Below are 27497 nucleotides of genomic sequence, written 5' to 3' on the forward strand. Positions count from 1 at the left end.
AGCAGCACTGCTGAGCTCACGGTCATTCATAAAACACAGGCATTTTCAACACACATTTTATTCACGAGCAGACACCCGAGCAGACACGAAGCATCCCATTCCTTCCAGGTAAGCGTCTGCCTTGTTCAAGTGACCCATTCCCAGGGCTGACAGGACTTGCACCGTGGAAGGAGGGCACCAGCCGAATACCGGGAGAACTCCGAGGGCTCAGGAGGCAGCAACTCCGCCGGTGCCGGCCCCGTGCGGCGGCAGCGTCATGGGCGGCAGGAACATGGCCTTGAGCTTGCCCGACATGCTGGCGATCTCCGGGTCCTGCGACTCGTAGGACTTGATCAGCCGGGCGAACTTCAGGACCCCTGCAAGGAAAGGGGGTGGGCGGGATGCCCGGGTGCCCCGGCGGGCTCGGAGCATCCCACCCGGCGGGGGAACAACCCACCTTCGCCGTCGCTGCTGAAGCCGTAGGCCTTGATCACGTCCTGCTGGATCTGGGTTGCCACAGGCAGGAGGAACTGCAGCATCTTGCCCATGTCGTTGCAGGCGTTGTCCCGAGCCTCCTCCATGCGCTGCGCGTTCTCGGGCGCCCCGAACGCCTTGATCACCTCCGCCAGCACCGCTGCGGGACACGGGCACTCAGCCGCCCGCCGTCCTCCCGCACCCAGCCGGGCGACACAGGCACTCTGCCGCCGCCCCCCCCGCGACACCGAGCCCCCCGCACTCACCCTTTGCCTGCTCCGCGCTCAGCGCCGGCGGCACCGGGGGCTGCGCGGAGGCCGCCATGGGGGGCGGCGGGGCGGCCGCGGCTCCGGTCCCGCACCGAGGAGCGGCGGCTCCAGGCCGGCCCGCCGCACGCGCGCCTGCGCCTCCCCGCCCCGCTCTGCCATTACACCGCCGTGTGGGAGCGGCTTCCCGCCAGCGCGGGAAACCTGCTGGACAAATTCTAAAAGAGCTGAAATCACTGCCAGAAACGGCCCCGCCGCGAGAGGGCCCGTCCGAGCCGACTCACCCCGCAGTGAGGGTGAGGGCGACGGCCGCTCTCTCTCCCCGCCCGCCTTCCTGCCGTCTCCCCCGCGGGTCCCCGACCTGCTGCCGCCTGCCCGCCCCACTCCGCCCCGACACCGGCGGCCTCCGGTGCCGCCGAACGGGCCCCGCCGCGCCGCCCGGGCTCTATGCAAATTAACGGTTTCCCATTGGCCCGTAGCGCGCACGCCCCGCCCCTTCCCTCCCCGCGGGAGGCGGGGCTCTGCCCAGCGGCCCCTCCGCGCCTTTCCCGAGGCGGTGCCCACTCCCAGCCCCTCCCAGTCCTCACCGGGAAAGTGTGTTCCTGCCCTTCCCCTCCTCGCCCCAGTGAAAAGAAATGAACACAACGGAGTTCCGTTTCTGGAAGGGTTTTTTTTGTCTTTTTTTTTTTTTTTTTCCTTTTTTAAGAGCTTCATATATATATTTATATATATAAATTATTAGAATGTGTGTCGGGGCTCGGGAGTGCGTGGGGAACGTCGTTTAGGTGGTTCTTTTCTTTTCTTTTCCATAGCTGGGTTGTTGGTTGGTTTTTCCTTTAATGGTTAAGTAAATATATATATATATGGGGGGACCAATCGAGAGATACAACTGTGAAATCAGAACACGCACGCGGGGGCAAGGGAGTCACAAGTTGCTACATAAAACTGCCACGTCTAATAGGATGTGCATGAGTTAAAAGTACATCAATTAGGATGGGTGAGGGGAAAGGGGCAGCCACCATCTTACAGACAGTCCCAGGACGCAGTGTCACCGCTCGGCCACGCCGGCTCTCCCCACAGGGCTCAGAGGGGTCACGGTGGTGATGGCAGTCTCCAAAACAGTCTCCTGGTGCTTTGCACCTCGTGGCCGTGCCCGTTCCCGTCAGCCGGGGAAAGCACAGCCACCGTCCTGCAAACAGTCCTGCGGTGCTTTGCACCCTGATGGCTGGGACTGGACCCTACGCAGGCAGGAGAGGCCGCTCAGGAAGGGGCCTGGAACGCTTTGTTTGTATCTGTAGGGATGTTGGAGAATGGGAAGCTGCTCTGGCTAATCTGAAAAAGTTCCACGTTGCTTTTCTGTATCGCTAAGCAGTATCTTACACCTAAAGGGGGGTGGGGTGTTGAGGAGGCATCTTGAAAAAAGGCTCTTTTGGGTTTGCAGTTGGCTGCACCTCCTCCTTTCAGAAGCAGAAAAGGCAGGAGCATCCTGTACATGAAGTCCTGCAATGCTCTGCACTTTTTATTTAATGCAACTGTTCCCCCAAAACAAAGGATGGAGCTGCTGCCACCCTGAATTCACATCAGTCTTTGTCTTTCTGAGCTCTGTGCAATGCTGATTCTCTTTTCTTCAGAGCTCAGCTGAAATCACGTACCGATCGCTTCAGGTCCATTAGTGGTGTTTCAGTCCCTCCCCATTTTCTCTCCTCCACTTTCTGTTCCCAGAATGCCATCCCATACTCTTTGTCACCTTCTCTTGTACTCTACTGCATGGTGGGATCAGGATGTGTCACTTTGCAGCTTCCCCTCCCCCAGGATTTGGTTGACTGATTGCTCCTCTTGAGAGAAAGACATGATGATGTCACATTGACAGTAGAAGTCCATTTAAAGGGGTTTGTCACTTTCCTTCTTCAGGTGGCTAGGATAAAAAAGAGGAACAAGGTGATAGTGAAAGGGAAAAAGGCAATTTTGTCCCCCTGCCTTTGTTCATCTAGACCCAGACAACACTGCTGGCTTGTGAAGTTTTGCAAGTCCTTGAAGTAGGAGGTACTACTGAAAAGGTGCAACACTGTACCTCTCTCTTTTCCAGAGTGCCTACCCACGCACTTGTGAATATCTTGTCTTGGCAAAACCATCGAACCCTTATAAATGTTTTGGATTTTGGCAGGGGTATTGGTTAGTCATAACTGCATTTATCTCCCCCACTCAGAGGGGAGGAGCTGAGACCTCACCAAGAATGACCTTCCTGCTGGCCAGCCCACAGCTGTTCTCCTTGGCAAAGCATCCCTGCTCTCACTGTGCGCTTGGGCAGAGTCACTCTGCTCCAGGGGCAATGCTTCCCTGTTCCCACTGCCTGTGCCAGCCCCACACCAGGGCTGGGCCTGGAGGTGTTCCTGTGAGGAGAGAGCAGCTCCACGCACCTGTAGTAGTCCTCCTGCGTGGGGAGCGGCACGCCGTGCAGAGGGTGGTGGGCGTGGAGCCACTGCTGCTGCTCCAGAGCCAGGCGCTGCAGCTCAGCCGACTGCGCGTGCATGGCCTGCAGCTGGTGTGCCGCCGACATGGGCGCTGAGAGGGAGCCCGGCAGGTCCCTGTAGGGTGCAGCTGCAGCCAAAGGTGACACCGAGAAGAGACAAGTTAATGCTCTATCCGAGGCCCCACTGCTCAGTCAACACCCTGCTGCACTCCCATTCCCACCCCCTGCCCACGTGCAGGACCTGCTCATCCTGACAGCGTGGGCCTGTCCTACACCATGCCAGAGCTCTGTTCAACAGACCTGCCCCTGCCCCTCGGAACTCTGCTGATGCTTTTTGGAGGAGAACAGCAGTCCCTGTGAATTGCCTTACCAAAGAGCTGGTGGCGCAGCACTTCATTCTCATGTAGAGGGTGAGGCAGGAGAGGGTTGGGGATGGTTCCAGCTGGGTATGGTATCCGGGTGAGGTGTGATCCCGAGGCGAGGGGGTCGATTAGAGGGTGAACGGAGGCTGAGGCTGGGAAGAAAAGATATCACAAGATAATTGTCCCATGCTTTGTAGCAGGTAACACAGAGACAGGCACAAGGCCTCACAAAACAGAGAGAGAGGGTCAGAGCATGTTAGGGATGGAATGATTTCACTGCTAAACACCACAGTGTCATCTCCTTCTGAGTGTTACTCTTTCTGCCAGCATCGAACTTCACGTGAACCAGTCTGGCAGAGCTCTGTCCCTACACTCATCAGGAAGAAATACTGCCCCTGAAAAGTACAGCTCCTTAGAAGTCCAGTAGGGTTCTGCAAGGACCTGCTCTGCAATCCTGTCTGCACCCTATTATCATACCTATCTGTCACCCTGACAGCCAGACAAGTATTCACATGCATACTTGTATTGGGTGCTTTCTTTTCCAGGTCTCATCCAGGACAGATTCTCTTTTTAGTGGTTTGGACTCACAGCCAGAGTAAGGTGCCCAGCCATGGATCATAGGGAAAATGGACATTCATTTGCCTGGTGTCATCTCTGAGCAGTTGCAGCTGCTCAGAGCCAGCATCTGTGACTGACACCAGACCCCACTGACTGCTCACAGCACCTGAGCAGGTGTAACACTTTTTTCCTATTACACTGTAGCTTGGGCTTTGCTTCCCTGAGATTTTCATCCCTAAACCTTTTGCTTTGCTTTCCTGTAGGCTGTGGAAATGGAAGGGACCACCATTCAATTCTGAAAAACAGCAGGCTCCAGTTCCTTACAACTAGTCCACCTCCTTTCCCATCCCATCCCATCCCATCCCATCCCATCCCATCCCATCCCATCCCATCCCATCCCATCCCATCCCATCCCATCCCATCCCATCCCATCCCATCCCATCCCATCCCACTATCTGCAGCAAGAGCCAATGGAACAAACCTGAGAACCAGCATTTCATTAGTCCTAAGGATACTGCCAAAACTGCTCTAGCAGGGCTCCCATTCCCTCTGCAGACCCCAGCCTAAGAAATGCAGTTCACAGCAGCACCACCCAGGCAGTCAGTGGGACTTCAGCACTTGTACTGCAGCCCCAAAGATCCAGAACAAAAGGACACAGTGCAAACAGTTCTGCTGGCCACTGATCAACAGTGTCAATGCCTTTGGTGGGATGGGAGCAAGGGCAAGGAAGAACACCCACAATGTTGGGCTCTTTTGGCTGAAGATCTACGGCCTCAAAGTTTAGTCTTGGAAGCTTTTAGGGTTCCCCAGGGCCAGAGGGAGGGAGCACAATGAAAGCACAGTAGGACAGAAAGCAGGGCTTTGTGCAGGGCACCACCACCATGCGGCCCTTACCTGCGTGTATGGCATCCTGCTGGTGGAGATGGAGGTGGGAGTGGATGTGGGAATGCTGATGATGATGAGGCGTCACATTGAGCATCTGCAGCCGGGCCAGAGGGTCATTGCTGAGAGCAGCCACCCGCTCGGCGTGCTGGCGTTCAGCCGCCAAGCGCTCGGCGTAGGACATGTCGGGACGAAGGGTCGGGCCAGCTGCCAGCGCCAGCCTCTCCCGCTCCAAGTGGCCCAGCCCTGGGTGGAAGGGAAAAGCAGGATGAAGGCCGGGGGCCGTCTGCAGACTCAGCCCGCCGTGGCGTGGGAACGGATCCATGGCAGCAGCTGGCACGGCATGGAGCTGCTCCAACTCGGCTGGTTTGACTTCAAAGCCAGGCTTGAGACGTTCACGCAGGTCCCGGTCCCTCAGGTCTCGCTCGCGGGCCTCCCGCTCCCGCAGCTCCCGCTCCCGCGTGGCTGGATCGCTGCTGTAGATGGCTGGCACATTGTACCCCAGCAGGCCCGGGTCGACGGCGCCCAGGGGCACGTAGAAAGGGTGGTTGCGGTTGCTGGGGGACATGACGTGGGGCCGGGCGTATTCGCTAAGGGTGCGCAGAGCCGGGGTGTCGGGGCCCAGGTATGGGGGAACAGTCGCTACAGCACTGCCCTGCTCGAAGGAGGGGCGGTGGGGAACCGGCCCGAGGGACGAGCACTCGACCGGACGGCCCTCCTGGGCCATCTTCTGCAAAAGAGCAGAGAGACCGGCTTCAGGGTCCCAGCGGGGAGCGGCCGAGGGAGCCCTTGAGCATCCGCCCCGGCTGCGCTGCGGCAGTGGGATCCCCAGACCTACCACACTCCTCTCCAGCTCCCGTTCCTTCTCCCGCTCCCGCTCCTTCTCCCGCTCCCGTTCCCGTTCACGCTCCTTCTCTTCACGGGCCTTCTGCTCAGCCTCTCGACGCACTTTCTCCACCAAGTCTGCCCTTTTCTTGGCCAGCTTGGAGCCATCAAGGGGCACAAAATACAGGTCTGTGCGGGAGCAGGAGTTGAAGCCACGGTCCAGGTGTTTGTTGAATCTGGGGATGAGAGGTGATGCCTATCAGTGCTGACAGGGCTGGTGAGCAGGGAATGTGAAGAGCATCATGAAAAAGGCTGCACCTCAGACTTGGGGTGATTTCCTCTTCCTTGCCCCATATGTCCCTCCCCATCCTGTGGACAAACCAGTCTCCCCTCACCTGGCTGACTGGCTGGCATGGCTCGGCACATCCACCACCTTAGGGGGAGGTGAGGGGCTGCGAGCAGGTGGCACAGGGCTCTCTGGGGGCTCGTACTCCTCCGACGGCTCCTGCTTGATCTGAGCAGCGCTGAGGGGGAGTGGGGGCGGTGGGGGGGCCGGGGCAGCCATGCTCCCTGGCAAGGGAGGTGGGCCAGAGGGGGAGGGTGAGGGGGCTTTGTAGCCCCCTGCCACAGGGGAAGAGGCCACCCGGTAGCCAGGAGGGGTGGCTGCACGGAAAGGGGCAGCTGAGGAAGTGGGGGGCGAGCCCGGCTTGTAAGGGGCTGGGGGCTGGAAGGTAGGGACAGGGGAGGCCGCCCGCTTCCCATATGGGGCCACAGCTGACGGGGGTACCGGGGGTGAGACTGTCTTGTAGGGGGCTGCAGAGGGGGAGGCCATGGTGGCAATGACGGTGGAGAGGGTGGTGGCAGCGGAGGTGACTGGAGGGCCGGCTCCATGGGCAGGGGAGGGGGGTGGCGGCGGGGGGAAGGTGTAGGTGGCAGGACTCTGCCCCGGTGGGTGCGTGCACATGCTGGGGTAGCTTCCCTGGGAAGAGGCAGCAGAGGAGGATGAGGAGGAGGAAGAGGAAGAGGACGAGGAGGAGGAGGAAGAGGGGGCGACGGCTGCAGTGGCGGAGGGAGCCTGGCTGTAGGCAGCCTGGCTGTGCGGAGGGTAGAGGCGCAGCCCGTAGGTGGGATGAGAAGGGTGATGGCTGTTGGACTCCAGGCCGTGGGGGTAGCCCCCGGGGGGCTGGGGAGGAGCTGCGGCTGCTGGGGAGACACCCCCGCTGCTCCCGTGGCCGTGGTGGTGCTGCTGAGGCGGCTGCTGGTGATGGGGGGACTGGCCAGGGAAAGGGGCAGCAGGGTGGGAGCCGGCATTGCCCAGGGGCCGGCTGTAAGGGGGTGGCCCCTGGCTCCAGACGGGCTGAGAGGGCAGGGAGGGCTGGGTGTACTTGGGGGGCTGGCTGGAGACAGAGAGGCCGCTGGGCGGGGGAAAAGAGTGCCCATAGGAAGCACTGTAGCTGGGCAGGGGCTGGCCCGGGGAGGGCTGGGGGTACTGGGCAGAGGAGCTGGAGGGCGGCAGCGGTGGTGGGGCGTAGGGGTAGCGGGAGGGGGCCAGGGCCGGTGCCTTGTCCTGCCCCATGCTGTGGGGCGAGGGCAGGTGGCCGCTCAGGGCCTGCCCCACCATCCCTGGGGAGCTGGAGGCGGCCACTGCGTTGTTGAGGGGGCGCAGGGCCGGCGGGGGAGGCAGGTTGGAGGAGACGTGGGGGAAGGAAGGGGCTGAGGCCGGGGGGGCAGCTGGAGGGTTGGCTGGGGGCGTCTTTTGGGGGGGAAGCCCTCCTCCTACCGACGCCAGTGAGATTGGCGTGGTGGGTGGTGGATTGTGCTTAGCGCTGAGGGTCTGCTCACGAGCCCCTGGTGCTGGGAGCCCTCCCACTCCACTGGCAATTTTGGCCCCAACCTGGACCACATTGGCCGTAGGATAAAGGGGAGTGTGGGAGGAGGAGGAGGATGAAGAGGAGGAAGAGGATGAGGAGGAGGAAGGGGGAGCAGAAGGGGCAGCAACAGCAGAGGAGGAAGAGGAAGAGGAGGAGGAAGGTGTCTGTGGGGCTTGAGCCTGGAAAATGCGGGAGGCCTGGCCCTCCAGCTGGGAATGGTAACTTCCTGCGGGGGGTCCTTGGGGGTGCACCTCGCCTGGGAGCCCAAAGCTGGGTTCTGGTGGGCGGGCCAGGCTGTCGGGAGGGGCAGCTACTGGCGGGCTCTGGGGGAAGAGCGGGGGGTGGTGGTAGGAGTGAGACGGCCCCTGGGACAGCACAGAAGAGGAGTCGGAGTCATTCTCCACGCTCCCAGGGCTGTAGACACTGGGCGAGGTGCTCCTGTTATCCTGGTCAATGTCCCGTGGGTCGCTGCTCATCTCATCATTGAAGCTGTGGCCATCAAGGCTGTCAACATCAGACGGGGATGGAGGACAGGGTAACTCCTGAAGTAGGAAGGAGGAGGAAAGGGGCATTATGAGGCCTCCCAGACCACACGTGACACACTTCAAGTTCCCAGAGAACTTGTTTTCTGACCTTTCTCTGCCAACCCCAGCATTAGAAAACCTCACAGAGGAAAGGAGACATTGTCTGGCAAGGTATAAATTACACCAGTCCTCCTGCCTCCTTTCCAGTGCTCTCAGGTCTCTCATGAGCATTCCATGTTCAGGAAGGAGGTAACAATGGGTACCTTGTGTAAAGAGGCAGTGAGGGAGGGCAGGGAACTGCTACACGCAAGGTTGAGAGGGAACAGATAGAACACCAGTGATGGGCTGTTGGCCAGAACACGGTATCACTGGTGGCATGGAGCAGCACACACCACAGTGGTCCCAGCACAGGCCCCAGACCCAGAATCACTCTTGTTGCCCCTGCAGAGCTCTCCCTGGTCAAGGAGACCAGCTCCCCTCCAGACTCCTCTCACTGTTCAACTCCTTACTTCCAGGAGTTCCCCCTGTGCTTCCCAATCCCTGCTCCTCCCCACCACCTGTTGCCTCAGGCAATATGCATTGGTGATCAAGCAGTCATCATGGGTAAGGGTAATTAACAAGTGCCACTCTAGCAAGGGAGGCTAAGCTGAAAAAATATCACTGTTGAGCTGAACAGACTGTCCATGTGGAGAAATTACAAACGTGCAACCAGGGTGGTTTAATTACAATGACCTTTTAACATGAGAAAGTATCCCCAGGTTTGCAGGCCTTTAAGGCCAGTTCCCTGAACAGAGAGGCACAAGAGATGAGTCTTCTTCCAACCACCAATCCAGCCTGGTGCTGTCAGTGTTTTGGAAAAGCCCTGCCACGACTCTGTGTGTGCATGAGCAGTTTTTGCATGACTGCCACCTGGAACCCACCATGACTTAAGCACCTCCATTTCACACTGCACTGGGGGATCAGAAGAGACTGACTCTGACCCAGCCTGCAGCTGTGCATGGAGCCAGGCTCTTGCCTCTAGGCTGGGAAAGGCAGGGCACATCCCCAGCTCAAAGAGCACAGCAGCCCCCGGAACACAAGGCAAAAGAGACAGAGAGCCTCCATCTGCTCAGTCATCAATCCTGGCAGCATTTTTGTAGCCAGGCAGATGATGTTTAGCTTGGAAGAGCTGCAGTGTAAAACCCAAGGTGTCAGGGCTCCTAAGCAGCAGGAACTTCGAGCTGGGCGGACATGAGTAGCACAGGTAGGGAACTGGAGACTCCTTTGCTCTGGACATGGAACATGCCATAGCAGGGAGCACTCACCTCAGTTTTGGTTTTTTTGGGAGCATTGGTGTCCTCCCCTTCACTCTCTGAGATCTCTTCTGTTCGGCCCTGCTTGCTGCTCTTGGGGGTGCAGGATTCCTCCAAACGGCCTTTCTGCAAGGAGACAAGGAGAACAGGGAGGCGGAGGGTCACGGGGAGATCTCCCAACCAGACAGGCCTTCACAGACTGCAGCAGGTGAGACACAGCCACCATGGCACTTGTGTTGACACTAGCAGAGCAACATGGAGCCAGGATATGGCAAAAATTAGCACTAAAAGGGTCTGGTGAGACTGGACACCAGTTCTTAGGAAAGTGCAAGATGGTGAGGACAAGAGCAGAGGGATTCTGCCCATTTCAGGGAGCTAACCCAGCACGGGTTCCATGGTGGATCTCTTCTGGTCCGTGTCCCTGGATCCTCAAACGGATCCCACCCAGTCTGGGCAGTCCTTGGCCACCCCACACTTACGTTCTAGCTGATACTACCTTTGTCGCTTGTCGGGATTTCTCAGCCTTGCCATCGCTGCTGGAGGTGCTGACGCCACCAGGGGAAGCTCGACCCCGTGACCTGAGCTCCTCTCGGGGCCCCGGAGTCTCTTTCTTCCGTCCACTCCGCATTGACATCTGAGAGAGGGATCACTGCGTTAGTCCTGCTTTGCCTCTCCCACCACTCCTGCCCGGTCCCCACCCTCCCAAAGCCTCCGAACTCCTTGCACTCCACTGTGCCAAACTCATTCCCACTAGCTTTGCAGGGAGCCTCAGTCCCAGCCCACAGCTCCAGCTTGGCTCTCGTGTCCCACCCCCCTCTCCCACCTCACGTACTGAGTCCTTGTTCTGTCGTGTCTTCATTCTTTTGGGTGTGGGACCCCCATTCTCCTTGGCCCGGTTTGATGAAAACATAAATTTTTATGACTCCACAACCCCCTCCGGCTGTTTCCGAGGAAACGGAGATGGGCAGTTCTTCTGGAAGGGGGGCTTACACCAGCCACACAATAAGATCCCACTGAATCCTGAAAGGCAGACAAGCAGATGAGGGGGGAGAAAGACTGAGTGGACTACAGAACATCCTTTCGTGGTTTGCTATGGAAATATGACAAAATTATTATTGTTTCCTTATTTAGAGACTCAAGGATGTCCACCAAGAATGCAATAAACTCTCTCATCAGTGTGGGGAAAGATTTGCCCACTGCCATATCTGATTTCCAACTTCTAGGAGTGATATGTGTGTGATGAGAGGTATTCATTTTTAATGGCTTCAGACTTGAAAGGGGGCAGATGTAGATTAGATATTAGGAAGAAACGCTTTACTGTGAGAGTGATGAGGCTCTGGAACAGGTTGCCCAAAGAAGCTGTGGATACCCCAACCCTGGCAGTGTTCAAGGCCAGGCTGGATGGGGTTTTGAATAAGCTGGCCTTGCAGAAGATGTCCCTGTCCATGGCAGGGGTATTGGAAGTAGATGATCTTTTAAGGTTCCTTCCAATCCAAACTATGGATATAATGCTGCTTTGGAGGGTGCAAGGAGGAATGGTTATCAGGATGTTAACTGTCTTCTGGAATAATTTTAGTATTTTCATTTCCTTGGGAAAAAATACCAGGAAAGTGCTTTAAAATGTTCCCAATGACAATTTTTCTGACTCTGTTAGTCCCTCTTCGCACTTGTTGTCAGTGTACAAGGTTATGCTACCCCTACCTGGCCATATGCTGTCACTCGCTAGCCCCATGTCAGGAGCCCCCGTGGCCTTTGCTGAAGGGCACTGAACAGCCCTGCCCTCTCCAGAGCACATGAACATGCACTCATGCACCACCGTGTTATGCAGGAAATGTGACAAGTCTTGCTCGGGCTGTTCCATGCCCAAGGAACACAAATAGGTGCGAGAAAACACATTTAGCTTTGCTTTTGCACAACACGAACATCATCAGCCCTGTTTAGCCTGGAGAGGCTGCCAGGGTCTCCTTCTCCTCAGCACACTGGATGTTTCTCAGTGTACCAGACCGAGTCATGCCCAGGGATGCAGAGTACATCCTTACACTTTGCAGCAGCTGGAAGATTTCTGAGATCCCTCTGGAACAATTTACAGCTTTGTGCCATGTCCAAAAGCATTTTAGTGTAGATATTTAACACCCTGTTGTATCACACAGTTCCTACTCTGGAGTATGAAAGTACGATGACTGTGTTAGCCTGGGAACTGGAGGAAGTGATTCAGGGATGCTGCTCCTGAAGTTAGCTTGCTTGAATCCAGCAAGTTAGACATCTTTTGCACTGCTCTGCACTGCACACATGTAACCAAAAAGACTCTATGCTTCCCAAGCCTGTCATTTGAGTTGCTATACACAGCCTCTGGAATGGACAATCTCAAAGACAAGGGAATGTGTCCTGTGGAACAGACACCAGGAGAAAAAAGCCCCATCTACTGGGTTTTATTCTCTCATCTGGAAGCACAGAGAAATTTTGTGAATAAGAAGCCTATGCATTTGGGACTCCTGAAGACCATCCCAGACCTGGAAAGATCAGCTTCCAGCCAAGAAGTGCAGGAGCAATCTGGATTACTTCAATTTCTCTGAGAACAGAGCTGAAAGCAGGGATCAGAGCAAAAGCACCCAACAGGAGAACTCTCAGACCTCCTGTGCTGGACTGTGTGGCCCCAGGGTCGCTGCTTTCCACTGCCTTCATCTCCCTGACCATGAAATGGGAATAATGACACCAGCCTGTCTCTCCTGGGGCTCCACATCTTCCCTGACCAATGCTCAGAGAAACCCATCTGGAAGGTACTTAGGAAGAGCAGGGGATTGTTTGTTTTAATTCCATTAATATTTTATTTGACCCTCATCACGAAAGCCCCAGGGGAACTCATCCAGCATTAATTCCCACACACATCAATTCATTAACTGAGACCTCTTCTTTAATAGAAAAATAGCTGATGATGGTTTATAACTTACCTAATGGAGGCAGAGCCCACTCCCAATCCCCACCTGCTGACTTGTTTTACAGCCTCATATTTCTGTCACACTTTGGCCTTTGGCTGCTAATTCAGCCAGTTACACTGATGCTATTCTAGATAAGCATTCAGAATCAACATTTCTTATGTGAAACAACAATTGTAATAAGTAAGGTGATCCTAATTTAACTCAACTTTGACTCACGCCATGGTGGCAGCCTGCAAGTATGAGCTCAGCTCTGAAGGCACAGAAGCAGCAGCAACAGCATGCTACCAATGTCACTGCTCCCTGCATTCCACAGGGATACCACCCACACCTCCCACACCAAAGAAGCCAGAGTGATAACGCAGCTTCAGCTTTCCAGAAACCCTGTAATGACAATTACCATCTTCTTCCCAGAGAAGTCACTCAGGGAAATAACATGCAGCCAACCACAGACTGAAACTTCCCTTTTTGAAAGGGATACCCACTCTGTACTTATTCCAGCTACTGAATATGCAGTAACAAACAAAGCCAGAAAGAAATAGCAGTATTTCAAGAGACATAATCAACCACTGACTGAGGCAGAAGTTTCTGTCACTTAGACAGTGAAGACTTTACTAAAATATGTAAGAGAATTGACGCACACATTATTAGGCTCAGTGTAGCAACTGTTATGGCCAGATGAGAGGATCACAAATCCACCTTCTAATTTTAACATCTGTGAAATAAAAGCTTGGAATGTGAGCCTTGACAATTAGCAAGTTACACCTAGCCCTTCCTATCGCTGAAGATCCCTGCAAATGTCTCTGAAGGGTTCTTAGGGCTCTGTGGATTTGGTTAGGAGGTGAGACGTGACAGGGCTGCTGTGGAAGGGTTAACCTTTCCCTGGCCCTGTGAAGCCCTTTACAGGTTCAGCTGAGTTATGAGGCATTGCGAATCGCTATTTTCTGTTTGTGTTTCATACAACCCAGCTTGGCTTGGCTTATTGCCCAAACCCCTCCATATTCTCCTGTAAGCCCCGGTGAAGTCTCCTGCGAGCAACTCACACTCAACAGGCATTCCCCACATGGCATTCAAAATGGATCCTGCTCCTCCTCCTCCCCAGCTCCAAGCAATTCTCCTTGCCAAAGTCTGGACTGTCCTGCACTGGCAGCCAGAAGCTTATGAGGTCCAGCTTGTCTTCTACTGAATGACACTGATAGGTTCTCTCCTTCCCAGGCTGTCATGTGGAGCAATTCTCCCAGTTAACTAAACTGGAAACAAGTCCATCTCAAATGAGAAGCACTCAGGTTTTACCTCTCTTAGAAAGCAGGCTGAATGTTTGTCCTTGGCTCGGGATGGCATTTAAACATTAGGCTGTGGGTTTGAGGAAATAAACTTTCCTAGATGGCCAGACAAGCAGAGGAAATGGGGACCAAGTTTCTGGGATGGTGCTTGGCGGCTTGGCCAGAACTGTAAATGACGAATGGGTCACGTGCCCAAAGCGCTGCGCTCACTGGGGCTGCACGCACGGGTGCACCCAGCACGTGTCCAGCAGCAGGGAGCCCGTGCCCACTGAGACTGGGAAGACTGGGAGATGCTGCCAAATCCACAGAGAGTTTTGACACTTCAGCTGGTGCTCAAAGGCACAGCAAGCCCCAGGATGGGCAGCCCAAGTCCAGGGCTCCAGTCTGCTTGAGAAGGTCAAATGCCAGTGAAGGTCCAGCTAGCCCTCCCTGGGGCCAGTGCCAGGAGGAGGGAGAGCTGAAGGCTCCCAGAATCTGTGTCATTTAAGAGAAAGAGCCGACATTATCCCGTGTTTGTTTTGTTTGCTATACACAAAGCCATCTTCTGCTAGATGCTAGTCCATGTAAGTTTGGAGTAAGGAGTCAGTGGAATGCCTGCTTTAGCTTATGTACAGATGTTCTGAAGTGCAAACCTCTTGTTTTCTTCAGCTGGGAACTATTTAAAGTACACAGTAACTACTCTTTAAGTCATTTTCTGAAATGCAGGAATCACATCCAAAATCCTACTAGAAATCCAAGGCATTTGGTATGCAAAGACAGGGACTCAGAACTCCGATGTGAGAGTTAAACTGAGTCTGGTTCTCTGCAATTCAATAGCTCTGTGTTCCCATCCTGTTTTTTCTCTTCCCACTTCTACAAAGGGATGGATTAGCACTGGAGGGAGGGAACCAGGGTGGCAAAACGAACACAGCTGCTTTCTAATACATTGCAGATGCTGAAAAGTGTCCTGGAAATAAGCTGGAATGGTAAGTGACGGATCCCTCTCGATGGATAAAGATCACTCAGAAGGGAGTGCCGACCAGAGCACATATATATATATGATGGTCCCAAACATTTTTAATTCCTGTCTCAATCTCCCTCATTTTGTAAAATGAAATATACATTTCAGAAATATAATTCAAAACATTAAGTTTTGTCCCAAATACTGCAATCAGACAACCTGAAGTACAGCATTTCCCAATGACTAATCACCTGATTTCATGCTTGAACCCTGGCATTTTACTATAGGGCATGGTGGAGAAAGGGAGGGAAGGAAGGGGAAGAGCACTGTGTTCAGTGTTGGACAGCAATGAACAATCAGGTCAGGGTTCACGCTGCATGTCACAGTCTTTTGATACATACCTGGAGTGTGACATTACTATGAAAGGGAAAATAACTCTCTGAGCAAAGGGAATAGGATGCCAAAATGGTTGAATACCAAGATGGCAAACATTTGTAGCTAATATTATCTTGGATGTGAATATTGTCATGACTGGCAAATCTTTATTCAGTAAATCTTGTTAAGAAAAAATATATGAAGGTATACAAACGAAAGGTAGTTTTCAAACAAAGGCATTTTTCTGTCTCCTACAAAATAACTACAACACTGGATGGATGTAAGGGCTGTGAACTCAGGCTGGAAAGTGAATTAATCAAGGAATAAGACTCCTGCAGGTCACTCCCATGCAGGTCACTGCACACAGAGACCCCAGAATCAGAGCACACACCTCCCAGTCCTCTGCAGACCCCTCCACAGGGCTTGAAAGAGGCACATCCAACAGGCTGAGACCTGCCTGGCCAGGGAGGTTTGGCAGCACAGTGTTATGTGGCAAACTCAGACAGAAACACCTGCAACACAAGTGAAAACTGTGACTACTGCTCAAAATATAAATCCAGTACGAAAGCAGTGACAGTTGTCAGTTTTTGTTATTTTCTATAAAGACATTGATTTCATATTGGTAGTGTACTGGAATTTCACTGAATTCTTCTATCTTCAAAATATGGCACAGAATGGGTCACTATGAGATGTGTTAAATTTTAACAATAAATGTAAATGTATGCTTTCAGAAACTTCACTCTGTGCCAGAGGGCAAATTACACACACTTCTAATACACAAGCTGAATGGACTCTCTCTATTCAGATCTATCTATGTATATAAGATTCACGGTCCCATCGTAAGAGGTCAGGTTTGAGGCCACCTGAGGAAACTGAACATGCACAAGTCCATGGAACCCAATGAGATGCATCCCAGGGTCTTCAGGGAGTTGGCTGACACAGTGGCCAAACCAGTCTCCACGATATTTGATAACTGGATGGATGGCCCCATCCCAATAGTTACAGTCAACAGTTCAATGTCAAAGTGGAAACCTTGAACCAGTGGTGTCCCCCGAGGATCTGGGACCAATACTTTTTAATATCTTCATCAATGACACAGATGGTGGGATTGAGTGCACCCTCTGCAAGTTTGCAGATGACACCAAGTTGAGTGCTTGACAGGCCGGAGGGAAGGGATGCCATCTAGAGGGACCCAGACAGGACTGAGGAGTGGAACCATGTGAGATGCGTGAAATTCAACAAGGTGAAGTACAGGTCCTGCACATGGGTCAAGGCAATCACCAGGACTGGCTGGGGAATGAACAGGCTGAGAGCAGCCCTGTGGCAAAAATCTTGGGGATACAGGCAGACAAAAAACTGCACGTAGAGCTAACAATGTGCACTTGCAGCCCAGGAAGCCAAACATGTCCTGGGCTGCATCAAAAGCAGCATTGGCAGCAGGACGAGAGAGGGGATTCTGCCCCTTCGCTCCGCTCTGGCAAGACCCCACCTGGAGTTCTGCATCCAGCTCTGGGGTCCCAGCACAGGAAGGACATGGACCTGTTGGAGGGAATCCAGAAGAGGCCATGAAGATGATCAAAGGGATGAAGCACCTCTCCTACAAAGACAGGCTGAGAGAGCTGTGGTTGTTCAGCATGGAGAAGAGAAGGCTCCGGAAAGACCTTCTGGTAGCTTTTAAGCTCAGGGTACTGAAGAGCTCACCAAGCCACTCTGTATGATTTATAATCAACCCTGGTTAACCAGAGAGGTCCCAGGTGACTGGAGGTTAGACAGTGTGATGGCCATCCACAAGAAAGGTCCGAAGGAAGATCCGGGGAACCACAGGCCTGTCAGCTGGACCTCAGTGCCCAAAAAGGTTATAAAACAGATTGACCTGAGTGTGATCATATGGCATGCACAGGACAACCAAGAGATTAGTCCCAGACAGGATGGGTTCATAAAAGGCAGGTCCTGCTGGACCAACCTGATCTTTTATGACCAGCTGACCTACCTAGTGGATTGGGGAAAGGCTCTGGGTGTTGGATCTGCAATAGTGTGGCCAGCAGGACCAGGGCAGTGATTGTCCCCGGTATGTGGCACTGCTGAGGCCACACCTTGAGTGCTGTGTCCAGTTCCGGGCCCCTCAATTCAAGAAGGACATTGAGGTGCTGGAGTGGGCAACAGAGAAGGGCAACAGAGCCTGTGAAGGGTCTGGAGCACAGGTCCTATGAGGAGCTGCTGAGGGAGCTGGGGGTGTTTAACCTAAAAGGAGGCTCAGGGGGAACTTTATCACTCTCTACAATTCCCTGAAAACCCCTTCTCCCAGGCAACAAGTAACAGCATGAGAGGAAATGACCTCAAGCTGTGCCAGGGGAGGTTCAGGATGGACATCAGGAAGAATTTCTTCACTGAAAGGGTGGCTAGCCTTGGAATGGGCTGCCCAGGGAAACAGTGGAATCACCATCCCAGGAATTGTTCAAGAAATGACTGGACATGGCACTCAGTGCTATGGTTTAGTTGACAAGGTGATGTTTGGTCAACAGTTGGACTCGATGATCTTGGAAGCCTTTTCCAGCCTTAATGATTCTGTGATTCTAAGTATGTAAAGGTGGCTTATAATAAAGGTGGAGAGACAGTTTTTACCAGGGCCTGCAGTGACAGGACAAGGGGCAATGGTTTTAAACTGAAGGAGGGCAGGTCTTTACTGGATGTAAAGAAGAAATTCTTTACTATGAAGGTAATGAGACACAGGAGCAGGTTGCCCAGAGAAGCTGTGGATGCCCCAAACCTGGAAGTGTCCAAGGCCAGGTTGCATGGGACCAGGAGCAACCTGGTCTAGTGGAACGTGTCCCTGCCCATGGCAGGGGGGTTGGAACTGGATGATGTTTAAGGCCCCTTTCAACCCACACCAGCCTATCACTGTATAAAATATCCTAAAATGATTCTAAAATAACACCTCCCATGCAAAAAAGAGACTCATCCTGAGGCAACAGCTTCAATCCTTTTCTTGTATGTGTTGACAAATTCACTTGTCAGGCTACCTAGGTGCTCCTTCTCTGCAGTAAAATAATAAATAAAAGTTAAAATGCTCACGCTTCAGGAAAGGGTGCCAATTAAGAATACTAAAAATAAATGTTCAGAGGGCTGGCAGTCTTAGGAGATAAAGCCAGTTTACATTTTATTAAGCCTATATTAATGCTTTGTTTTCTTAATTTTGCACAACCATGAGGAGCAAGAATGTTATTTTGAGTATGAAAGCTCTAATTCTGGAACCTCCATTCAAATAAAAATGTATCTGAGAAAAAAAAAATTCTGATGAGCAGAGTGAAAGAAGAACAGTTAAGAGCTAAAGCAAGGTAATAAATAATACAAACATTCATGCATTTAACAATAGCTTAATTTACAGCATAGAAGAAGAGATTAATTTTTGCAAAAGCAACTGAAATAAAGTTTGATTCACTAAATGAAGGTTAGGTGTACTAAAGAAGGTTATGTTAATCATAAAACAATTCCTGAGGGCACAGTAAAATGACTGTTAAGTATGTAACAGATTTACTTAAAAATCCCAGAAGAATCATTCTATCTCCCCAGAGGAGGGCTTCCAGATCTCTCACAGATACAGGCTGCCAGAGCCCAGTGGTGGATCACAAAACAAAACACACTGGGCTCTACCCTCTGTGATGGGATGGAGGCCTACAGGTGCATGATCCAGAGGAAGGACACATCACACTCCCCATAGTCACTGTTTTACGAGGTGCAGCATCTCCTATATTTGCAACACCTGAGCGCACCTTACCTGTGGAGCTGTTAGGGGCCAAGGGTCTACTGTAATACCTCACGCCCCTCTTTGGATACACAGATTTCCCTTTGCTAAGAATGCAAAGTAAATTACTCAGAGACATCACAGGATGGTTGCCCAGAGACTCAAAGGAGGATGCTAACTGGAAGGGACATACGGACTCTGAGCTGACCAGTACAACTCAAGAGTGATACCCTTTGGATACAAGAGGCACATCCATGAAAATGGAGCCTTGGCATACAGCAGCCATCAAGAAAGTACACTGCATGCTAGAATTTCCTGATCAGAATGTCATTATGCCCCCACACAAACCTATGGCTTTCCCATATCTTGAAATGTGTGTGCTATTCCGCTTCTTCCATAGGAACTAGAAGGGGCAATGAAGAGGCACAACTGAGTGGGTTCGACATCTCTGTCCAGAGAAAACATTATTGAAGTGAGGATGTGGTTGGGGACTGTAAAACCACATATGGAAAATAGAGGTTGGGTAGGAAATAATTTTTCCCTGCCTTTTCCAGTACAAAAACTGATGACCATCAAACAACTCTACACAGAAACATGTTCAAAACCAACTAAAAAGAAAGAATAGTTCTTGCAACAGGGGCTGCAGAATTTCCATTCAAAGGACACCATGGGTGCTAGAAGGTTCTATGTGTTTGATGGGAGACTGGAGAGTTTCATTCAAGAGAGAATCACCGGCACTTCCTGGATAGCTAGAAACCACATCTGGAGATGGCAGGTCCTCCACTGAAAACAGCTGGACGCTGTAGGAGTATCAGAGGAAAATGGGACAGGACTGGATTAGATTAGATTAGATTAGATTAGATTAGATTAGATTAGATTGGAAAAATGACAGTATTATATTAATGGTTGGACTCAATGATCTTGGAGATCTTTTCCAAACTAAATGATTCTATGACTTTGCAGCCACTGACCCTCTGTTTCTAGGGATTCATGACTGACAGCAAAGACAACACGAGAGCCGTGTGTACCAAGGGCAAGCATCTGAATGGGATGAAGGTGGGCAGACACACCCAGAACAAAAGCAGTGAACTGGGGCCAGGGAGATGGGCACAGGAACAATCATACAGCGGACCTGAGACACTGGCAAACTTTAAGTCACTCCTGGGCTTGAGATCACACAGCTGTTCCTTGGTCTACAGGCCTCGCCCTGTGGGACAATCCTACCCTCGCCCCTGGGGCTGAAGGAATGAAAACCCAAAGGTGTGTCCAGGAAGATTTGCCTTGGAATAGATTGCTGGAGGTCTCCACTCAAATGCCCTATTCACAGCAAAGTGCAAAGCTAGATAAGGTTATCACAAGCACCTCAGAGGACTGAGCATCTGCAGCCTCCCTGGAAGCCTGTGCCAGTGCTGAACCATCCTTGGGAGGATGGAGAGCTTTTGTCTTACATACTTCACCAAGTTCATGGTGATTTTAGTCCTTGTGATTTTATGAAATCAGAAAACAGACGTGTATGGCTAAATCAAGGTGTTCCTGGTCATGACACAACGAAGGATTTAGAAGTCACAAGTATTCAAAATTCTCCCTGATCCCAAGAGAATTCAAAGCAGGCAATCTATGCTGAAGTGCTACCATCTCTAGATACATATAACCTGCCTTACCAACCACAGACACGGCCCTCTGCCTCTCAAGTAGGCACCCATTCAAGAGCCCCAAGACTGAGCCCAAACCAGGCTCAGACTGCACCGTCAGGAGAAAAGGCACCAGAGCAAATGAAACCACTGCCTGAGATATTTTTAATGCCTTGGGTAATCTCTGTAAAGGAGCATGTGCCAACCTGTGGGATAAAGCTTGGGGCACAGGTATGACATAAGCATGACCTGTCTCAGTAAAAAGATGTCACGCATGGATCCACTGTCACAAAGGAAGGCCCCACCAGTGAGAGGCAACGGCAGCCAAATGTGGAATATCACTGGTAGCTGGTGAAGACACCAACTGAACAAAGTCTTCAGAAACCTGAATAAAGTGTGCAGGTGAGGCAGGTGGGATGGTAAATGATGGCCTGCAAACTCTGCCACAGACCAGTTGGTGTTACTGCTGCAACGGGGTTGCGCAGACAGACAAGCGTCTTAACTATGCAAGATTTTTACATCAAGAACAGAAGAACGTAGAATGCTTTCAAGAATGAAAATCCAAGGATACACAGAAGATCAGAAAAGACCTTGTAATTAGTGGCTGGAACATGAGTTCTCAGCAGAAGACTTCTAAGAAGGCTTTTCCTGAATGAGTGAAATCCACCAGTGCACGGAGAAAAAGGTATTCTTCAGGAGCAGGAAAAGAGAGGTGATTTTTACCTGACTATACATACGATTGGTGGGGCAATTATGGGAGTAGTACATGCCATTTTTACCTGTGTACTCCAGAAAGGATGCTGACAAATTGAGAAATCTGATAAACTCCTCTCCCTTATAGCCTTAAGCTGAATATATATAGCTTACCTGAGAAAATGTTGAAAGGAGACTTCAAGATGGCCTATGAGCAATACAAAGGGAGAAGATTTCTGACAGCTCTTTAACCTACACAAAAAAGATCCCCACATCCACTGGATCCAGCTAAAGCTAGACAAATCCAACACAGGAATAGTACAAAATTTGAAAAGCAGGATAAATCAATCACTCGAAAAACTTGCAGAGGAATCTAGCGTATCACTGAAAATCTTTTAAGGGTTTTCTTTTATTTTATTGTAGAATAAATACTCTTTACTATTTTCTGCACAGACCAGCCAGTTGATCACAACAGGTTTTTCAATATTAAACTTATTAGTAGTCATAGAAGTTGGCCAAAAGGTGAGGCGGTCTAGCTCTGGGTGAAAATGGACTTTGAAAGCAATGGTCTAGCAATGTATGAGGAAAGCCTAACGGATAACCATGACTGGATAAACCATTCTTCATGGAAGGTGGGCCCTCTTTATGTCTCTGGCAAACTCTGAATAATTCTGAGGTAAATCACTTCATCTGTTGCACTGCCTGGAAGGAAAAAACTAGCAGTATATCCAAAATACTGTGCTATAGATACACTTTATATCCAATGCACTCTGCTATATCTATCAATATAAAATTTAATAACTATATAACATTATATTTTATATAGGACATATTATATTATACCAACTATCATATATATTGTGATATACACACACATATAAATATATATATACACACACAGTGAATCCAATTCGCTGTCCAAACAGATGAAGGTTGCTCAAATGCAACCTTCACTTAAGTGATCTATAGTGCAGAGAGACCTTGTGGAAGAAACAGGCTATCACCAAGTGCATTGAACAGCAGGGAAGTACAAGACTAAAATTTTCCAGCTAAACTATCTGTGATGAAGAATGTCACCAGGGCAAGAGACATGAAGTAAGATTGAGAGCAACCAGCTCCCCCTTCTTCAGCAAAGCCCAGACAGACCATCATTGGCTGAAATTGCTTGGAGAAGATATTGCAGTTAGCCTTTGGTTTGTAGGTGAAAATACTGCCACAACAATCAATCAAACATTGATATTTTTACAGGAGGAGACAACAACAAATCAGTGTTTGCTTCCACAACACACACAGAAAACAGACGGTCAGAAACTTCTGCAGGAGGATTATCAGAGCTGGAAACAAGGCAATGCTTCTGAAGGGATTGCTTCCTCACAAAGCTGACTTCTGTTAAACTTAAAACATGGCCAAATCCTTATCCCCACACATTCAAAGCCCAAACAGCCAACCAGACTAAGGCAGAGAGGTGAAGCTCAAGCCACTTGAACTGGAAACATCCCCTTCTGTTTCATTGCTCTCCATACACATCTCACTGAGGACATGGGCTGTGGGCCCACAACTGCCCAACACGTCACTGGAAGGACAGAAAGATTCTCCAGAGCTCATCTACATGTGACAAAGAGCAGTGGGACATGTACCTGGCCAGCCTGGCAATACATGCTTTGGGCACTGCTGCAGCCTCAAGCAGGTTGGGGAAGGTATGGAGAAGGAGCATCTCATGTTCATGTTAAACCATCCGCTGTGACCAGACTCAAGCAGGGATCACAGGGTTTAATTCTGCAGAGAATACCTATCCTAGGTGTGCTCACTTGGTTAAGAGCATGACTTTTTCAGAGATGCCTCCCCTTTTGAACAGTCGGAACTTGTGCTGCCTTCTCCTTCAGCCTTTAAGAAGTTTGTAAAGCATTGCTATTTTGTACTTCACTAGACACAGTCTTCAGTAAGTACAGATGGAAGAGATTAAGTGATAAACGCAAGAAATATATTTAATACTTTCAAAGCATCTCCTAATGGAGGAAGAATGAGACCAGAAAATCCCATGAAGGCAAGAAAATAGTTTATTTGTCCAAAAGAGAATGGGAGAATGGGAGAAAGAAATGAAGTCAGTAAGATAAAGTCTGACAGAAGAGAAAACCAGGTTCTCAGACAATAAGGCATTACACAAGGAGGAATAATAGAAGATGGATAAACATTCAGGTAGGTATTTAAGGAGGGGCACAGCTGAACATGTGCACAGACCAATTCCAGAGACTGCATTTGCAAACATATTACACCCAGATCTGGTAAATAAATAAACCTTCCCTACACAGCTCTGTATTCCACATGGACTGCTCCTCTCAACTCCACCTCCATCCCCAAGAAAAACAATGATGAACATGAGAGAGCTCCAGGACAAACTGGGAAGGTGTACAAGGAGTGACAGGGGCTGAACTTTGGGAAGAGAAAAACCTGATACATTTCACCCACAAATAAAACAGGGATGGAATATTTCAGTTGGAAAGGACCTACAATGATCATCTAGTCCAACTGGACTAGATGCTCCTCCTCCTCCTCTTGAAGAACAATACAGATCAGGTTGCTTTTAGTACAGCAATCTCACCATGCTATAGAATCATAGTTCCTTGCATGACCATTATCATTTCGGAATACAAGCACACCCAAAAGAAATGGCATCGTAATTCCTTGTTCAGGCAAACCTAAAGATGAGAATGCAAGAACCATTCAGAGGTATCCAAGGGGTACAAAACCCAGGGGAGGAGGTAAATGCTTATGAAGAGAGGTAAAGGCAGGTCACTGCAGCAGGTTAAACCTGTTAATCTAGTTCATTAGGATTCACTGCACATTTAATTTTCAAATGTTTGGAGGGTTTTTATAATTTCCAACAAGAACCATGGTACTACAAGTTCACTCCTTGGCCATGCTGGAAAAGCTCCATCATGAATCGTAACCGGAAAAGTCTGGTTTGAAAGATCAGGTCATTCCTAAGAAGTTGGGGAAATACAAAAATGATTGGTTGTGCCATCACCAGTAACAGACACAAAGTAACACAAAATAACATTAACAACTAGGCCGAGAAACAGGGCAAAAAAGAACGAAAACCATTCCAAATGAACAATTTGATCATTCACATTTACAAGTGTCCCATCCATGGGTAATGACCGTGGAGCTCCAGCCCCTCAGGAATGTGTGTACAGCACAGTCGTGATGCACAACACCCTCGGGCTTAGAAGAAAAGGGAGTCCAGCTTTCAACTCAGACAACTGTGGGATTCTCTAGTGGGAAGTCAAGGCTGCACTCTGCAGCTTTAGGCAGCACACACCTGAAGGGTGTGTAACCATGCTCCAGCACTCAGCTGGACACAAAACGAATGGCATTTCCAACTCCTCCTCTGCTCTCCTGGTACACACCTTAGGATAATGGCCCACTACTTTCTCCTCACTTTTTTTAAGGATGGAAAGCATAGTGGCTCCCATGCAATCCACCCAATACAACCAGAGATAATGATAACAGATTTGGGTGCCGAGCTCGGTAAGGACATGCTGCTCCTCAAGACACAGCCCTGCAAAAAACAGACCCTGCAGACAAAAGCCACACAAATTCTTACGGTAGCCATCCCGGCAAATGAGTAACCGGCTGCGGAACTCAAGGCAGCCACGGCACTGAGGCAAAGGCAGGGAAAGACACTGCCTATGTGGAAAGCAACTTCGGGAACGTACAATAGCTATCAAGGCAGAACTCCACGGCAAGCAAAGGCAGCGTGCAAAGTAATGCCACGGTGACCAAATGGCTGCCACTTCAACAGCACAGCGGCCACTCGGCAAAATACAGCCGGCAATTCGCTGGGCAACAGCAGCCGAGCCGGCCACAGGCCAGCACCAGCCGGCAGGGCAGAACCGCCACCGGCTCCATGGCATAGCCAGAAGGGCAGTGTGGGAAAGCCAGATGCCACTTCTTCAAAAATCCTGAACAGCAAATGGACAACCAGCCGGACACACCGAGGGATCTCGGCCGGTTCAACGGGAGCGCAGCCGCCACCCTGATGCCACCCAGCCGTACGGGGTCTCGCCAGCGCCCCGGTCCCCAAGCGGCACCCTGGCGTGTCAGAGGAGGCGGCAGCGGGAGGGGGAGAATCCCACCCGTGCCCGCTGCAGCCACGGCGGGGGAGCCGATACTCTTCTCGGTGCCCCGATGGAAACGTTATTCCCAGGTCCTCCTGCCCGCTCCCCGGCCGCACCTGGGGAAGCGGGGGACAATACGAGGCCCTCCCCCCGAAGGCAGGCAGGCAGGCAGGCAGGCAGGGCGGGAGCCGGTTCCCCTCCAGCATTGTGCCGCCTTCCTCCCCGCACGGCGCCGGGCCGCAAACTCGCAACTCCCGCCCGCCCGCGGCCCCCCGGCCCCGCGCGCCCCTGCCCCCGCCGAACTTCCCGCCGCAGGGAAGGGGGGCTCCGCGGGCGCTGACGTCACGCCGGGCGCGCGGCGGGGGGTGTCCCCGCCCCGGGACCCCCGCAGCGGGCGCGGAGCCCCCGCGCGACCCCCGCCCCCCGTTCCGGAGGGAAAGCGCCGCGCCGCCGTCCAGCGCAGGCGAGCCCCGGGCGGGCAGCGCCCCCCGGAGATGTCGGAGCGCCCCCAGCCGCGGCCGGGACCCCCGCCCCGCCGAGCCCCCGTGCCCCGCGGCGCTGTCCCGGCTCCTTCCCGGCCCCTCGCCGCATCCACGCCGGGGCAGGGACCGATGGGGACCCTTCTCCAGCGCCGCGGGGGTTAATCGCACTCTCGCCCCTCCTGCCCCCCCCAACTTTGGTGTTTCCCCCCCCCGCGCCGCCTCGCTCCCCATCCCGACAGACGGACCGGAGGGCTAAAATCCACCCGCGAAAGAATGCAGCGAGTGGGCGACAATGACAAGCGGGGCGGGAGCGGCTGGGAGCGGGCGAGGGACTCACCGGCGGCTCCTGAGGGGAGGTCGAATGAAGGGAGGAATGGAGGCGGCGAGGAGCGGGGGGCAGGGATTTAAACGCTGCCCCCCCTTCTTTTTTTTTTTTTTTTTTTTTTCCCCTTTCCTCCCTCCTCCTTTTCCGCGCTCCCTCGTTTCCTCTCGCGGCTCCGGAATAACCGGTCGGTGGCAGGGACAGCGGCTCCGGGAGGGGGGGTGCGGCGGGGAGCGGGGCCCCCCCGCCCCGCGGCTCTGTCGCCCCCTCTCCCGCCGCGCTCAGGCGCCTCCGCCTGCGCCCCGCCGCCCTCCCATCGCTCCCACCGCTGCCCGCCTTAGCCACCTCCCATTTCCGAAGGGCCCAGAACGAGCCCCCTCCCCCGCCCCTCTGCTCCGCGCTCGCCGCCGCCCCTCCCCGCGAAACACCCCACACACACCGCACCCCCCCAACCCACCCGTGGGCAGCGTGGGACGGGGGAGGAGGAGATGCGGGCGCGGGGCGAGCAACCAGCCCGGCTCCCGCACCGGCGGCGGCCGCGCCCCGCACCGCTGGGCCCCCGGCGCCGGCACAAAGGCCGGGCAAAGTGGGGGAGAGAGACCCTGGAGGGGCGTTTTTGGCAGGACGGGCCCGGGGCGCCCGAGGGATGCGGGGGGGTGGCGGCCTGCCGGGGCTGCGGCGGGGCCTCCCGGGGGGCGGGGGCGGCGGCCGCCCGACGGGCGCTCATCGGCGTGCGGCCGCGCGCGCATCCATCCCCCCGATCCCACTTCCCATCCCCCGCCCGGTTGCCAGGCAACGGCACAAAGGGAGCGCGAGCCTCGTGTGGGGGCCGCTCCGCACCGCCCGCACCGGGCTGCGGGCCCCCCCCGGCACACGCACACTCACAGCGCGGCCACGGCAGCGGCGGCGTGCGGGGCCCCCCTGGTCACAGTCACAGCGCGGCCGCGGCGGCGTGCGGGGCCCCCCGGCTCACACACACGCACGGCGCGGCCACGGCAGCGGCGGGATGCGGGATCCGGCTGGCGCGGGCCTCGCCCGAGCGGCGCCACATCGCCCCCCCCTTCCGCCTCCCGTGGCCGCACGGTGCGGGGGAGCGGCGGGGCTCAGCCGTAGAAACGCGAAACATTTCCCCCCGGCTGTTCAGAAACGCCGCTGCCTCCCCTCGCTGGCCAAGTTCATGGCGTCGATGGCCATTTTGGAAAAGCTGCTGTCGGAGGAAAGGCTCTGGGAAGGAAGGGGGGAGCCCGCCGGCTCTGTCACCCGGCCAGCCCGCCAAGGGGCTGATCCAGCTCCAGCCGCTGCCTGCCGCGGCAACACGGCCAGCGAGAGCGCGGGGCTGGGGGCCGAAGAGATGCTACAAGTGCTGCCCCTCCTGCCCCGTTTAGCTGCAGAAGGCACGGCAGTCGAGGGGGCAAACCTGGAGCTGTGTCTCACGGACATGAGCACAGCTGTATGTTTAAATAAGGGTGCATTCG

At 52.9% G+C, this 27497-nt stretch overlaps 3 protein-coding genes and 1 non-coding gene across 5 annotated transcripts in view; 1 reads left to right on the forward strand and 3 right to left on the reverse strand.

Annotated features, from left to right (window-relative positions):
• Positions 1-27497, forward strand: part of PHB2 (prohibitin 2) — a 99788-nt gene that overhangs the window by 27404 nt on the left and 44887 nt on the right. The gene's annotated exons all lie outside the window — the stretch shown is intronic.
• C1H12orf57 (chromosome 1 C12orf57 homolog) lies at positions 43-863 on the reverse strand. Its single transcript, XM_069018387.1, has 3 exons — positions 720-863; positions 437-613; positions 43-356 (listed from the first exon to the last, which is right to left on the reverse strand). The coding sequence occupies exons 1-3, from the start codon at positions 775-777 to the stop codon at positions 208-210; spliced, it is 384 nt and encodes a 127-aa protein (XP_068874488.1). The 5' UTR covers positions 778-863; the 3' UTR covers positions 43-207.
• Positions 898-958, reverse strand: LOC138120285 (U7 small nuclear RNA). The gene has a single exon (XR_011155809.1). It is a non-coding gene; the product is annotated as a U7 small nuclear RNA (small nuclear RNA).
• ATN1 (atrophin 1) lies at positions 2209-26622 on the reverse strand. 2 transcript variants are annotated; one of them, XM_069018411.1, is made up of 10 exons: positions 26480-26622; positions 10336-10523; positions 10000-10137; positions 9516-9629; positions 6212-8229; positions 5830-6052; positions 5004-5721; positions 3560-3703; positions 3137-3317; positions 2209-2634 (listed from the first exon to the last, which is right to left on the reverse strand). In XM_069018411.1, exons 2-10 carry the CDS (start codon positions 10411-10413, stop codon positions 2601-2603), a joined length of 3648 nt encoding a protein of 1215 aa, XP_068874512.1. In that variant the 5' UTR covers positions 10414-10523; positions 26480-26622; the 3' UTR covers positions 2209-2600. The 2 variants fall into 2 exon arrangements, with proteins under 2 accessions (XP_068874512.1, XP_068874502.1); XM_069018401.1 differs by lacking the exon at positions 26480-26622 and adding an exon at positions 26038-26324.

The sequence above is a fragment of the Aphelocoma coerulescens genome, chromosome 1, assembly GCF_041296385.1.
Source record: "Aphelocoma coerulescens isolate FSJ_1873_10779 chromosome 1, UR_Acoe_1.0, whole genome shotgun sequence".
NCBI classification, from domain to species: domain Eukaryota; kingdom Metazoa; phylum Chordata; class Aves; order Passeriformes; family Corvidae; genus Aphelocoma; species Aphelocoma coerulescens.

Excerpts from the sequence above, each read along its gene's own strand:
- C1H12orf57 (XM_069018387.1), bottom strand. The coding sequence starts at position 777 with ATGGCGGCCTCCGCGCAGCCCCCGGTGCCGCCGGCGCTGAGCGCGGAG. Across the intron at positions 614-719 it reads GAGCGCGGAGCAGGCAAAGG|CGGTGCTGGCGGAGGTGATC; the intron begins GTGAGTGCGGGG and ends CGTGTCCCGCAG. Across the intron at positions 357-436 it reads CTTCAGCAGCGACGGCGAAG|GGGTCCTGAAGTTCGCCCGG; the intron begins GTGGGTTGTTCC and ends CTTTCCTTGCAG.
- ATN1 (XM_069018411.1), bottom strand. The coding sequence starts at position 10,413 with ATGTTTTCATCAAACCGGGCCAAGGAGAATGGGGGTCCCACACCCAAA. Across the intron at positions 5,722-5,829 it reads GGGAGCTGGAGAGGAGTGTG|AAGATGGCCCAGGAGGGCCG; the intron begins GTAGGTCTGGGG and ends GCTCTTTTGCAG. Across the intron at positions 2,635-3,136 it reads ACGCAGGAGGACTACTACAG|CCACCTGAAGAAGGAAAGTG; the intron begins GTGCGTGGAGCT and ends TTTTTATCCTAG.